At 38.8% G+C, this 14,807-nt stretch overlaps 1 protein-coding gene across 3 annotated transcripts in view; it reads right to left on the minus strand.

Annotated features, from left to right (window-relative positions):
* The window catches only part of kiaa0825 (KIAA0825 ortholog), a 478,810-nt gene that overhangs the window by 266,048 nt on the left and 197,955 nt on the right, over positions 1-14,807 (minus strand). For all 3 annotated transcript variants that reach the window (XM_062050981.1, XM_062050982.1, XM_062050980.1), the window contains one exon: positions 11,670-11,764. In XM_062050981.1, coding sequence (XP_061906965.1) covers positions 11,670-11,764 — 95 coding nt within the window. The remainder of the gene's footprint in view (positions 1-11,669; positions 11,765-14,807) is intronic.

Genomic DNA, 14,807 nt, shown 5'->3' on the forward strand with positions numbered 1-14,807 from the left:
GGGGGTTACCCACATATGCGGTCCTCTCCAAGGTTTCTCATAGTCATTCACCGACGTCCCACTGGGGTGAGTTTTTCCTTGCCCGTATGTGGGCTCTGTACCGAGGATGTCGTTGTGGCTTGTACAGCCCTTTGAGACACTTGTGATTTAGGGCTATATAAATAAACATTGATTGATTGATTGATTGAAATGGCGCAATATGCAAAACCCAAAACCAGTCAAGTTGGCACGTTGTGTAAATCGTAAATAAAAGCAGAATACAATGATTTGCTAATCCTTTTCAACCTATATTCAATTGAATAGACTGCAAAGACAAGATACTTAACGTTCAAACTGGTAAACTTTGTTATTTTTTGAAAATATTAGTTCATTTGGAATTTGATGCCTGGAACATGTCTCAAAAAAGCTGGCACAAGTGGCAAAAAAGACTGAGAAAGTTGCGGAATGCTCATCAAACACTTATTTGGAACATCCCACAGGTGAACAGCCTAAATGGGAACTGGTGGGTGCCACGATTGGGTATATAAGCAGCTTCCATGAAATGCTCAGTCATTCACAAACAAGGATGGGGCGAGGGTCACCACCTTGTGAACAAATGCATGAGCAAATTGTCGAACAGTTTAAGAACAACATTTCTCAACCAGCTATTGCAAGGAATTTAGGGATTTTACCATCTACTATATAATAATATTAGTAATATAGTATAGTAATTATATAGTTTATATATATATATATATATATATATATATATATATATATATATATATATATATATATATATATATATATATATATATATATATATATATATAGTAATTATATTAGTAATATAGTATAGTAATATCATCAAAAATTTCAGAGAATCTGGAGAAGTCACTACACGTAAGCGGCAAGGCCGTGACTTTTGATCCGTCAGGCGGTACTGCATCAAAAAGCGACATCAGTGTGTAAAGGATATCACTACTTGGGCTCAGGAACACTTCAGAAAACCACTGTCAGTAATTATAGTTGGTCGCTACATCTGTAAGTGCAAGTTAAAACTCTACTATGCAATGCCAAAGCCATTTATCAACAACACCCAGAAACGCCACCAGCTTCGCAGTAGCAGCCTTATACAGTATGTACATTTTCATCAATTAATCTACAAATAAATGTATAATATATGTTTTAATAATAGTGCACGATGTAAGTAATAATCAAATTGTGAGGTGCCCAAAGATTCACATCCCCAATTACAAACAAAATGTCGGGCCGCTCTTTAAGGCAGCCAATCCGTTTAGTGAGAAAACAAGATGCCTAAGAAAGTTAGTCCGCCCACAAGCCATCTATCTACACGCTCACACAGCCGGTGTAGCAGGAAGCCAGGTCAGCCGGGCTACCCTGGGGGTCCTGGGGTGGTATTAATCAGTCTGGTTTCTGCTGAAAAGCTCAATCTGCAGATGATGGATGAGCCATCATGCTGAGGGAACTGAAGTGACGGGTGACAAAGAAGGACACACGCACCTGAATAAATCCACTCTCCATCCTGTCTAACCCCGACGCTCCACCGTCAAGGTAGCTGGGTGAAAGTGTGTGTGTGTGTGTGCGTGTGTGTGTGTGTGTGTGTGTGTGTGTGTGTGTGTGTGTGTGTGTGTGTGTGTGTGTGTGTGTGCGTGTGCATGTGTGCGTGTGTGTGTGTGCGTATGTGTGCACGGGTAAGTGTCTCAGCATGTGTTCTGCTCTGCTAATGAAGTCATCTGAACAGTGATTTAACGGCCCCGGTGTAAAAGCCTACCACCCTTAACTCATAGCCTTGCTCTATTAGAATGTGATATAAACCCTGGGCACAATAACTGTCCTGCCACTGTAACAATATATAGGAGGGCACTAGCCATTGGACCACGCCGCTAACTCACACAGGAGCAAATGATTAGCTGTGTATAGTGAAGGGGAGTCATTCAAGGTGACTAAAACTTGTAAGATGGAAAATATCAAGCGCCATTTAGTCAGGTTTCTTTGTGTGTCATTACAACCATGACTGATTAAAGGGATTGTTTGGAGCCTTAGAGGACGTTAACTTTAAAATGGCTTGTTAGCATTATATCCCGCCCTCTTCCGGCCTCTTTAAGTACGTAAACTATGGCCCACGTAACAAATAGTTATGCATGTCAGCTAATGATAGTTTAGTTGCTATCATTAAAAGTATATTATATAATGACTACAACACAACTGCAAATTGTTAGTCGCATCGCTTGGACTGCTTTTGTGTATTTGTGTGTACGTGTGGTCCAGACATCGGCGAGTGACGGTGATGAACGCCAGACTATTTCCTCAGGCTGGCAAGCAAATATTGTTAAATACAGTGAAACCTATATGAACCCCTCGGTTTTCAAACATTGCGGTTTGCAAACTACAAAACCCAAAACCAGTAAAGTTGGCACATTTTGTAAATCGTAAATAAAAACAGAAAACAATGATTTGCAAAACCTTTTCAACTTATATTCAATTGAATAGACTGCAAAAACAAGATATTTAATGTTCAAACTGAGAAACTTAATTTGTTTTTTGCAAATAATCATTAACTTAGAATTTAATGGTGGCAACACATTGCAAAAAAGTTGGCACATGGGGCATTTTTAACACTGTGTTACATGGCCTTTCCTTTTAACAACACTCAGTAAACATTTGGGAACTGAGTAGACCAATTTTTGAAGCTTTTCAGCAGGAATTATTTCCCATTCTTGCTTGATGTACAGCTTAAGTTGTTCAACAGTCTAAGGTCTCCGTTGTGGTATTTTAGGCTTCATATTGCGCCACACATTTTCAATGGGAGACAGGTCTGGACTACAAGCAGGCCAGTCTAGTACCCGCACTCTTTTACTACTAAGCCACGCTGTTGTAACACATGGCTTGGCAATGTCTTGCTGAAATAAGCAGGGGCGTCCATGATAACGTTGCTTGGATGGCAACATATGTTGCTCCAAAACCTGTATGTACCTTTCAGCATTAATGGCGCCTTCACAGATGTGTAAGTTACCCATACCTTGGGCACTAATACACCCTCATACCATCACAGATGCTGGCTTTTGAACTTTGCACCTATAACAGTGGTTCTTTCCTCTTTGGTCTGAAGGACACCACGTCCAGAGTTTCCAAAAACAATTTGAAATGTGGACTCGTCAGACCACAGGACACTTTTCCACTTTGCATCAGTCCATCTTAGATGAGCTCAGGTCCAGCGAAGCGTTTCTGGGTGTTGTTGATAAATGGCTTTGGCTTTGCATAGTTGAGTTTTAACTTCCACTTACAGATGAAGCGACCAACTGTAGTTACTGACAGAGGTTTTACTGAAGTGTTCCTGAGCCTATGTGGTGATATCCCTTACACACTGATGTCGCTTTTTGATGAAGTACCGCCGGAGGAATCGAAGCGTTGCCGCTTACATGCAATGATTTCTCCAGATTCGCTGAACCTTTCGATGATATTACGGACCGCAGATGGTGAAATACCTAAATTCCTTGCAATAGCAGGTTGAAAAATGTTGTTTTTAAAGTATTGGACAATTTGCTCACGCATTTGTTCACAAAGTGGTGACCCTCGCCCCATCCTTGTTTGTGAATGACTGAGCATTTTATGGAAGCAGCTTATAAACCCAATCATGGCACCCACCAGTTCCCAATTAGCCTGTTCACCTGTGGGATGTTCCAAATAAGTGTTTGATGAGCATTCCGCAACTTTCTCAGTCTTTTTTGCCACTTGTGCCAGCTTTTTTGAAACATGTTGCACGCATCAAATTCCCAATGAGCTAATATTTGCAAAAAATAACATTCCAGTTCGAACATTAAATATCTTGTCTTTGCTGTCTATTCAATTAAATATAGGCTGAAAAGGATTTGCAAATCATTGTATTCTGTTTTTATTGACCATTTACACAACGTGCCAACTTCACTGGTTTTGGGGTTTGTACAATAAAGGGAGAAGATGCAGTCAAAGTGGAGGCACGTAAATAAGATCGGCCATAAAATGTCGCGGCTTGAAGATGGTCTGTAAAACGTAATCTATGCAACATTTTGACCAAAGTACGACCATTACATGTTATGTAGACCACAAGGAAGCATTTTAAATATAGGAAAAAAAATGATGTTGGTGAACAGATTTTGTGGAGTTAATCTTTCAGATGCTTTGCAACAGAATGACTTATGATGGTTTAAACTCCAAATTGTGTTCTACTTCCCGGGCATATTTATTCAAGTTTGAGTTGAACAAGGGATTCGATCCCTTTTCGAAGCCACCTTCATTTCCAATCCTTTCTCATATTTTAGTGCCCTGTTAGTTTGGACCATTCCCACACACTAACATGACAGCCCTATAACACTCAACTACATACCTATTTTGGCTTAATTGAACAAATGGAGTCAATGTGTGAACAGGGATCAGGACACGCTGCCTGGCGAGGGAGAACGTAATTGTATGTGATTGTCAGAGCTAAAGAAGACAAAGCTCATCACAACACAGCACAGGGCTGCACGTTCACCCTTATTAGACCGATGTCCTTGGCAGATGCAGAGCTTGCCCTTTGTTAGCGAGGTGTGTGTGTGTGTGTATGTGTGTTTTACAACGGCGCGTGATTTAGAATGGACTGGGCGTAGGCTGGGAGACAAGGTGCAGGAGCCCCCATGGCTCCCTGAGAGCTGGCAGTGTGACAGCTGGGAATGGAGAGCGGGGAACAGCCTGAAGTGTTGCCATCTAATATGTGTCACATACCTGCATAAATATTTATGCCTGTTTCAGAGCGAGAACAGGAGAGGACAAGGGCGAGGGGGGAGAGCATCAGTGGACTTGGGTGAAGTCAATCAGGTGACACCAAGATCCGAGGTAGCGTCTTACCCAACAACTTTGTCTGTTTGATTTGCACCGTTCAACTTATACTTTATTTTGGCTATCAATAGTATATTGGTAAACCATGTTTTTGTATGTCAGGATGGTTATACACCAGCATTGTCACACTGCAACACAGTCCAACCCACTAAAATCATTGCAATTTGTGTTTTCATTGTGGTAAGAAAAGTGCATTAAAAAATATATATATATAATTCTTACTGGAGCATATATGGTTCTCAATCATACCACTGTGGATACCCCGTGTGGGTGCCGGCAGAACGGGTCAACAACAACAGTTGATAACTTTTTCTGTATTGACTTTTCGGCGTGTGGTAAGATTAAAAAGTCCAATTTTATCCGAGATGAGACTGAGGGCACCCAGAAAACAAGCCACTGCATCAAAGTGGAGACTATGGAGGAAGCTAACGGTGTAATAGGAGTATACATGTTTGGGTCCACAACTGTAATCTCCTTAGTGATATCACTCATATACAGGCATGTGATTTGAACTTAATGAACAAGACTGAAAATAAGCTGGGGGTCTGGGGGCCGCAGGTCCAGGGCACCTGGTGGGGGGACAAGGGGGTCAAGACACCCCTCTCCTCAACCAGGGCACCACCACATGGGTTAGCCTACTCTATACAGTATTTACCACCTTATCAGTGTTCACTTCACAGCCACAGATGGTTCATCTAGTTATTGACATTATTTACACATTACTTTGTCTGTTTCAGTCACTATGTTATTTAGTCACTACAGTAATTACAACTTGTGTTCACATCCACAGGAACCACATGGGTCACCCTACTCTATACAGTTTTTACCACCTTACTAGTGTTCACTTCACAGCCACAGATGGTACATCTAGTTATTGACATTATTTACACATTACTTTGTCTGTTTCAGTCACTATGTTAGTTAGTCACTACAGTAATTACAACTTGTGTTCACATCCACAGGAACCACATGGGTCACCCTACTCTATACAGTTTTTACCACCTTACTAGTGTTCACTTCACAGCCACAGATGATTCATCTAGTTATTGACTTATTTACACATTACTTTGTCTGTTTCAGTCACTATGTTATTTAGTCACGACAGTAAATACAACTTGTGTTCACATCCACAGGAACCACAAGGGTTAGCCTACGCTATACTGTATTTAAAACCTTACTAGTGTTCACTACACAGCCACAGATGGTTCATCTAGTTATTGACATTATTTACACAAGACTTTGCTTCATTCACATTACTTTGGCATTTTTGCTTTGATGGCTCTGACATGGGCCTCTCTCGCAAATTTCTGAGCAGCTTGTATTTTCCTTTTTGTTTTTGCTTAAGTGGATTCTGCCTTGGATTTTATAGCCAATTTCTGTCTTTTTGACTCCCTCTCTACTTCTAGCTGCTCCAAATGCAAAAATCATAAAGAGTACAAACAATGTTTATTCTATTAGCTAACTTCCTTTATCTAGGCTGACCATACGTCCTCTTTTCCCCAAACATGTCCTCTTTTGCGGGGGTGTCCGGGGTGTCCGGGTGGGGTTTCTTAAATGCCTCAAATGTCCGGCATTTTGAATTAGGGTTGCGTGTATTTTCAATGTACGTCCAGGGTTAAGTTAAGAAGGGGTTAAAAAAAAAACTGAAGGTGTGCGCACGCAGAAACATCCGTGAGGGAGGGGCAGAGACACAGAGCGAGAGAGCTAATGAGTGGAGAGAGACATAAGAACAAGAAATTCCGGAACGTAAATGCAACTTCACGGATGATTTGCGGGAAAAGTATTCGTGTTTTCGTCCTGGCCGTGACACATGGGAAGCAGAATGCACTGTGTGCAAAGCAGCAACGTATGTATCTGTGGCAAATAAAGGGGCCAAAGATCTACAAGCCCATATCGACACTACAAAGCACAAAACAGCTGTGCAGGGCGAGAGCTCGTCTGCTGTTTTTTGTTTAAATTTAATTAACTTGTTTTGAGGCATTATTTATGTTTAGATTATATACAAGAGGTTATTTTGAACATTTCTACCTCTGCACTTTTTTTCCAAAACTGTGAATGTTACAGAATATAAGTGTGACTTATTTTGTTATAATGTCAACCAGTGTTGGCGTTAACGCACTTTTTGTGTCTTTTTAACGCATTGAAATCAGAAAGGACGCAGATTATTATTATTTTTTAATTTTTTTTTACCATTTGTGGCCCACAGCTAATGTTTTAAAGGCCCACGGCACATTCTAAAAATATTATTAAAATAAACAAAAACATAACAAAAGTGAAATAAAAAAGCTTAAAGGTGAAATGTAATTTAGAAAAAGTTGCAATGTTGACTAATAAAACAAAGCTGTTTTTTTTTCTTTCAAACGGTCATTGCTCAAAACATAATATTGAATCAAAATCAATATTATTATGGATTATTGACCTATCAAAGGTTCCGATTACTTCACATCAAATATTCCACTTTGAAAAATATTTTTGGTTGAAGATTTTGCATATTTTGTGTGTTTGCCATAAAAAACATAGTTTTGTTTGACAAAAAAGGGCGGAAAACAAACAAACAAAAAAAACTACATAAAAAAAACTAAAACATTTTGAAATGAGGAATAGATCCGAAGTTGATGTAGACTCCAGAGATTTAAATATAAAATGTATGTATGCCCTGGCACACCATTATCATCATTTCATGACCCAAGCAAAACACTTTTTACACTTTTATACTGAAATAAATACACCTACAACTTATTAAAATAAAATCATAGAAAAAACTAGCAGCCGTGGTAAAGTTTAGATCCATGAAGGAAAGAAGAAAGTGAATTAATGTTTATAACTGAATACATTTACATATGTATACACATTTGTTTTCTTTTGTATTATCTTTTTTAATGAATTAAGTAACATTTATGACAACCTTTTTCCAAAACACAATATAGAATGTGAGATACAACAGGATAATGCATACATTTGTCATTTGTTTTCAAAACGCTTACAAAAAAGTGGGACCCCAAAAATTTACTGCGGGACCCCATTTTTATGACTTGATGGGGTCCCTGGGACCCCATTTTGAAAATTCCTAGCGCCAACACTGCTGTCAACAGAGGAGAAAAAATGCTTTATTTAAAAAAATATATTATTTATAAAGCAAGTTCAAGTATCATTGGCAAATTTTCACCTAGTCCCGGCCTTGGCGTACTGCCCCCTTGGCACGCATATATGTGTCCTCTTTTTGGGATTTCAGAATATGGTCAGCCTACTTTATCTGAATAGCCATTTGTGATTTATAGCATGAAATAACAAATATCATGTTGTTTATGTTTCAAAATGATTCAACTATTCAATGTCAAAATATAAAGAGTAGAACTAATGAACAAATAGTCAGCTACTGTCTTGTTGTAAAACACCAATGAAAATGAAAGTTAGCATACTACATACTGTTAGCATACATGAGGCTATGCTGTAGCAAAAGTCCTCACGTCTGCCACAATCAGGTGTGTTCTTAAATGTGTATTCCATATCTTCCATGTCATCAGAGCAGTTTGGATTTGGGCTTACATGGTAAACAACTCAAATGAATGTTTTATCCAGACGCATACATTTGTCCAAATGTAGCCAAGCAGACACATTGTGGGTTTCCTGGACGTCGTCCACATCGCTAAAAGAAAAATCTAAGGAAGAGAATCCCTCTGCCATCTTCCACTAGTTTTTTAAAATATGTAAATATCCCACTTGAATATTCCCTCTTCTCTTCTACGACTCTCTCGTCGTCATTTGGGATGTCTGTTGTGATTTCACTTCCTGGTTCGATGAACCACCCTTATCTTGCCTCTGATTGGCCTGTCCGTAATGTTTTGCCCTAATCTAAACCAATTGTGACTCATCATAGTAAACAACCAACCAATCATGGATGTTCTTATACGTAAACCAACCAATCATCATTGATGTTTCCCCTATAGTTGTCCTCTGCCTGTGGAGTTGCTTCGCTACGTAGCTTCAATTTTTAAGTTAATATTTTTTAATGGAAAACCATAGTTTTTACCACTGCATTATCAAAAACTGTACTCATTAGGGGAAAACCATAGTTGTTGGGAGGTATGGCAAAGAGACGGATCAAGATTTTAACACACATGTAGGTAAAAAAAAATGAAGAAAAACGGAATTTGTTTATATTTTTACAGAGATAAGAAATACAGATTTCCAACTTTAGATGGAAAAATCCCCGGCCTATCATACAGTATAACTTGGGTTAAAATGAGTACATCGAAGCATCAATCAGAATGTGGCAAGCCTGATATAGCGTGTTAATAGGATGTATGCAGTCCTACGAATAACGGCGTTATTTTTACTAGTAACGAGTAATCTAATTAATACTTAAATACCTGCTGGACCTATGATTTCACTGTAAATTATCCAACAAATTGTACATCGTGAAAAATGACAGTAGATTTTACTTAAAAAAAACTGTCAACTCAGTCACCAAAATATTACTGTCAAAAACAGCGGTAGCAATTTTCAATTTACAGTAACATGAAATGAGTAATCCAATTAATTACTTTAACTTGCGTTACAGTAGGGAAAGGATTCATCCAGGCCCATCTCTGGGTGGATCTCTTGTGAGAGGAAGAAGGGGGTTAATCACTGTGCAATGCAGTCTGCTGAAAATGATGGAAAGCGCCACTCTACTTATCAACTGTGGACAAAGTGGGAGTTGCCACTAAACCCATTTGTTGGTTTGTTTTACTTCATTAATTTAAGGTCAAACAAACAACAATCAACAAAACATTTAAATGCATAATGAACAAAAAGGAGGAGAAAGAAGTACAACTTATAATATCTGCCCCCTATTCATACAGTTGCAACATGTGTTGTTCAACTCAGAAGACTAGCTATATATATTCATAAAATACATATTTTAAGATACTCAACACCCTACTGCCATACGGCGGCTAAAGTGGATAGTGCAACCCTGCCTCAATTCGTCATGTTTCATGTGTCAGGTAAAGCCAGACGAATGGGGCCATGTGAATTCCCTTCCTACTGTACAACGCTGGTACCGATGCGTTTGATGTAATGTGACACACTACTTTTCATGTGGTTGTATGTCAACAAGACAAAGTTCAATGCAAGCAACAGCCAGCCCCACACTAAAATTAACTTGATATTGAACAGAAAGAGGCAACATCACACAGCAAACAACATGTAGGCTGATTACACACACATACACACAATCCCTCCACTACCACAAGAAAATAATGAACAACAAATCAATGATTGAAGCGATAAGCTTGCAATCCCACAATACCTCGTTTGTGAACATGAGACAAGACAGTCAACAAAGCACATACCATCTGTTTATTAACTAGCGCTAACACAATCTAGTGAAAAGATTCAACAGAGCTCCCATCACTGCCAGCAAACTGCCGCAGCTAAGCTAACACACACAGCTCAGCTAAAATGCTGCTCTGAGCTGGCTCAACAGGCACCACCTTTTAAAGGCACGCACACACACACTCTGCTCTCATGAAACGTCTCAACTGCCCGTGCCAGATATTTGAAGTTTTTTTTTCTTCTAAGTAACAGTAATTATTTCCCTTGTAATTATTACATTTGTTAATGAGTAATACTGTTTGTAATTCAATTACAATTTGGCAAAATAACGAGTAACTACAATTGTTTAGTTTTTTAAATACATTTTCGGAACACTGCCCGTATGGTGTCAGCTCAAATACAGTATAACTTGTGTGACAATTAGTACATCTACATCTCCTTGAGCTGATGAAAGACTTAAGGACTGATTTGGAGCCAAAAGACACCAAAAGGAATACATATTTTTCCTATATGAATAATCTAAAGGCCCGGGGGCCAGATCTGGCACGCCACATTGTTTTATCTGGCCCAAGAAAGCCTGGAGATAATATTAATCAATAAATTACTTTATCTTTTCTTACTAAATGTTTTTGTTCCATTTTGACAGAAAACACACATGTACTGCCTACACTTTCATATTTTGTAAATCTTGATATCTTATAATATTTTAACAAATATTATATTATCAAACACTGTTTTGTTAAAACAAAAAAAAACACTTGCTAGACCTATAATGTAATCGTAAATTATCTAACACATTGTACACAATGAAAACTGACAGTAGATTTTACTTTTTTTTTTAAAACTGGCAGCTCAGTCGCCAAAATATTACTGTCAAAAACAGCAATAGCGATTTTCAATTTACAGTCATTTTATGGAATAATTCTGAGCTTCCAGTTTTTTTACCGCAAAATATACAGATTTTTTTTACAGTCTACGTAAAAAAACAATATAAAGAATAAATACATAGGCAAAACGGTGTAATTATATCATGAGATGAATCCTTGTACATTTATATTCATTTATGGCCACTGTGACAAGTGGCCATCTTAGGGCAGCCATAACTGTGACGTGGCCCCCAATGAAAGAGTGCACCCTCGACATGCAAAAAAGTGGGTTCTGCTATAGATTGCCCTGCAGGAGTGCTACTATATTGCTCAGAAAAAGTGGCAACAACTATAGTTGTGTGCTTCATGTTTCACCACATAACAAAACACCACAGGTTAGAGCATGATACCATGAATGTGGAGGGAAGTGACTGTCTCCATGGTCATAACTGGTAGTATGTGCTCAATTGTCATTTAAATAGGGTAGTTTGCACCACTTTTGCACTTGTTATCAATTAAGCAACACACCCACTGATAGCAAACACATTCTTACAGCTTGCACATGCTATTTAGCACGTGTTATTTGGATCCTAGTAGAGCAGAAGCAAAGAGTTTGTAGTGTTTTACCTGTTGGCCAACAGAGTTTTGAAGGTGACTTGACACATGTCTTGGTACGCTGGCAGCAACCTTGTCCAGTCCCACGCCCACTCAGCCACAGCATCCTGTAGATGTATTAGCACAGGGTCATGTTAGATTTCAATCACAATTAAGAGCATCAATGCATTACTGTTCAAGTTGGGGAGTCAGGAAGGCAGGAAGAAAGGAGGGGGTCCCAAGAATTGACCACCAACACCCATAACAATGTATCATGTCCCCAGAATAGTTTTCTTTTTAATCAAATAAGACACCAATTTATTTATAAATCCACTTGAGAGGATGCTGTCATTATTCATAGACATATAAAAAGATTCCTGAGAGGAAGTCTTTAGTTATCAGTGTTTCGATGCTGGTGTTGCTCTCTTCCAAGCTGAAATGCCAAAACCTCACAACCCATTATCCTCTTATTTTTTGTTCTCAAACAGTTTACACACTTGGCATCAGTGCCAGATTATGAAAGCAAATAACATTTTTTTTTGTATTATTATTTATCAATGCAACAAAATAATACACAATAATACAATAATAACACAATTCCAAATCCAAAACCAAACCCGGCCCAGCAACATTCAATATAGCCGTTTTAAAGGGAATTGAGAGGTCACACAAACATGACACAAAACAATCCAAAAGTGGTCAAACAAAAATGAATACTATCAACAACAGTATCAATATTAATAAGAGTTCCAACATAGCAGTGATTACAAATCCCTCATTTACATTATTATCACAGTCATTTATAGAAAATAAAATAAAAACATGAACATTAGCGTCACAGTGGCTTACACTTGCATCACATCCATAAGCTTGACAACACATTAGGGCTGGGCGATATGGCCTTTTTTTAATATCTCGATATTTTTAGGCCATGTCACGATACGATATATATCTCAATATTTTGCCTTAGCCTTGAATGAACACTTGATGCATATAATCACAGCAGTATGATGATTCTATGTGTCTACATTAAAACATTCTTGTTCATACTGCATTAATATATGCTCATTTTAAACTTTCATGCAGAGAGGGAAATCACAACTAAGTCAATTTACCAAAACTGTATTTATTAAACAGTTATTAAGCAGTGGCACAAACATTCATGTCATTTCCAAAACAGAAAGTGCAAGATTGTCAGAGATATTTTAAAACAAGCTATAAGTGAACTGTCAAATAAAAATAAGCTGCATAATAGGTTCCTGCGGACGTTATCTCCTTCTGTTGTTGACTTTTTTTTTCATACGGTGTTGATCTGGAAATAGTTGCTTCGGCATTTTGTGGGTGTGGCACCGGCCTCAGATGTTGACATGCAGAGTTTCAAGCACTCCTCATTCTCTAGCGGGTGATTTTTCAAATGATGCTACATTAGCAGTGCTGCTACTTTTTGTAGCAACGCTTTTGCCGCATACATTTTGAACATATTCCCGCTTGAAGCCAAACCACCGCCGGATGATGGATCCTGTGCTGTGGCCTAGTGGTTAGAGTGTCCGCCCTGAGATCGGTAGGTTGGAGTTCAAATCCCAGCCGAGGCATACCAAAGACTATAAAAATGGGACCCATAACCTCCCTGCTTGGCACTCAGCAACAAAGGGTTGGAGTTGGGGGTTAAATCACCAAAATGATTCCCGGGCGCGGCGCCGCTGCTGCCCACTGCTCCCCAAGGGGATGGGTCAAATGCAGAGGACAAATTTCACCACATCTAGTGTGTGTGTGACAATCATTGGTACTTTAATCTTAATCTTAATCTTAATCTTTTCTCGGTAATTAATCCTTCCTCCATTTGTTACCAGATTCGCATTTTCTCTCTCTCGTATTACCACCCGCACCTCACGGTTAGCATCAAAGCTAACATTACCATGTCGCTACCTCTCTGCTCCGCGGGAGCGTGTGACGTTGCACACGTGCACAAGAAGGTGCGCTTGTTTTAAGTCTCTGTGAGAAGGAGAGACAAGAAAGAGTGGGAAACGCATGTAGTGTAATGCCCGCAGCTAAAAGCAACTGCGTGAGAATGTATACTCGAATATCACAATATAGTCATGTTCTATATCGCACAGAGACAAACCCGCGATATATCGAGTATATCGATGTATCGCCCAGCCCTACAACACATTATGTCATACATTTTCCACAAAGCTAAAAGAAGTCATATTTTTGGTTAATTTAATAGTTAAAACAAATTTAAGTAATGGATCCCATATTCCAATATATGACTTATTAATATCTAAACTAAATGCAATTTTTTCTACTGATATCATCTCCATAGCTTGTGTATACCAGTCAGTATGTATTATGTGTGTATACCAGTCAGTATGAGTTGGACTACCAACATCTATTCATTTTGTTAATATTACCCTTTTTGTTATGATGCATATTGAAATGAATGCATGTTTACTCTTTGATGTAATAACAATTTGATTTCCAAAGCTTTATTGACAAAAGGAGAACTCCATTTGCTCGCGCCATCTAACCACCTATCTTCTGATGTTTAATCAAAGGAGATTGATGGAGGCAACTTCAAACGCATGATTTAGTCAAGAGGCTAAAAGCCCTTGCTGTTAACTAACTAACACAATTTTGAAGTTTTCAGGGTGTGAGGTTTAGGAACGAACACCCTGCTCCACGCCCCTTCAACCACACTCGCTCTCATCCGGGTCACGGCACCGTTGTAGCGGCTCTGCGTTGCATATCAATCTTCCTTTACTGCGTGAACCCACGTCGCCCAATTGAGCTGTAAGTGTGTGAGCCGCTAGGCCAGAATCCTGAGCTGCTTAACCCAGCTGCGAGCACACCTGTATGCATTAATACAAACTACATAGTGCAGGTACCTTAAGTGGAGAAGGTGTGTTAATCATTCCTTAATAAGCTATTTGGCCTCCTGTAATAATTAGGGATGAGTATTGTTTGCATCTTAACCAATACCAGAACCAAATCGATACTTTAAGGCAGGGGTCCCCAAACTACGGCCCGCCAGCGTCCAAAATCAGGCCCGCGGGAAGTCCCAAGTATTAGAAAAAAAATTTAAAAAAAAAAAAAAAAAAATATATATATATATATATATATATAATTTTTTTCTGTCTTTTCTTATCCACTTTGTACCGCTTGCTACTCACG

This window comes from Entelurus aequoreus, linkage group LG06, assembly GCF_033978785.1.
Source record: "Entelurus aequoreus isolate RoL-2023_Sb linkage group LG06, RoL_Eaeq_v1.1, whole genome shotgun sequence".
NCBI lineage: Eukaryota > Metazoa > Chordata > Actinopteri > Syngnathiformes > Syngnathidae > Entelurus > Entelurus aequoreus.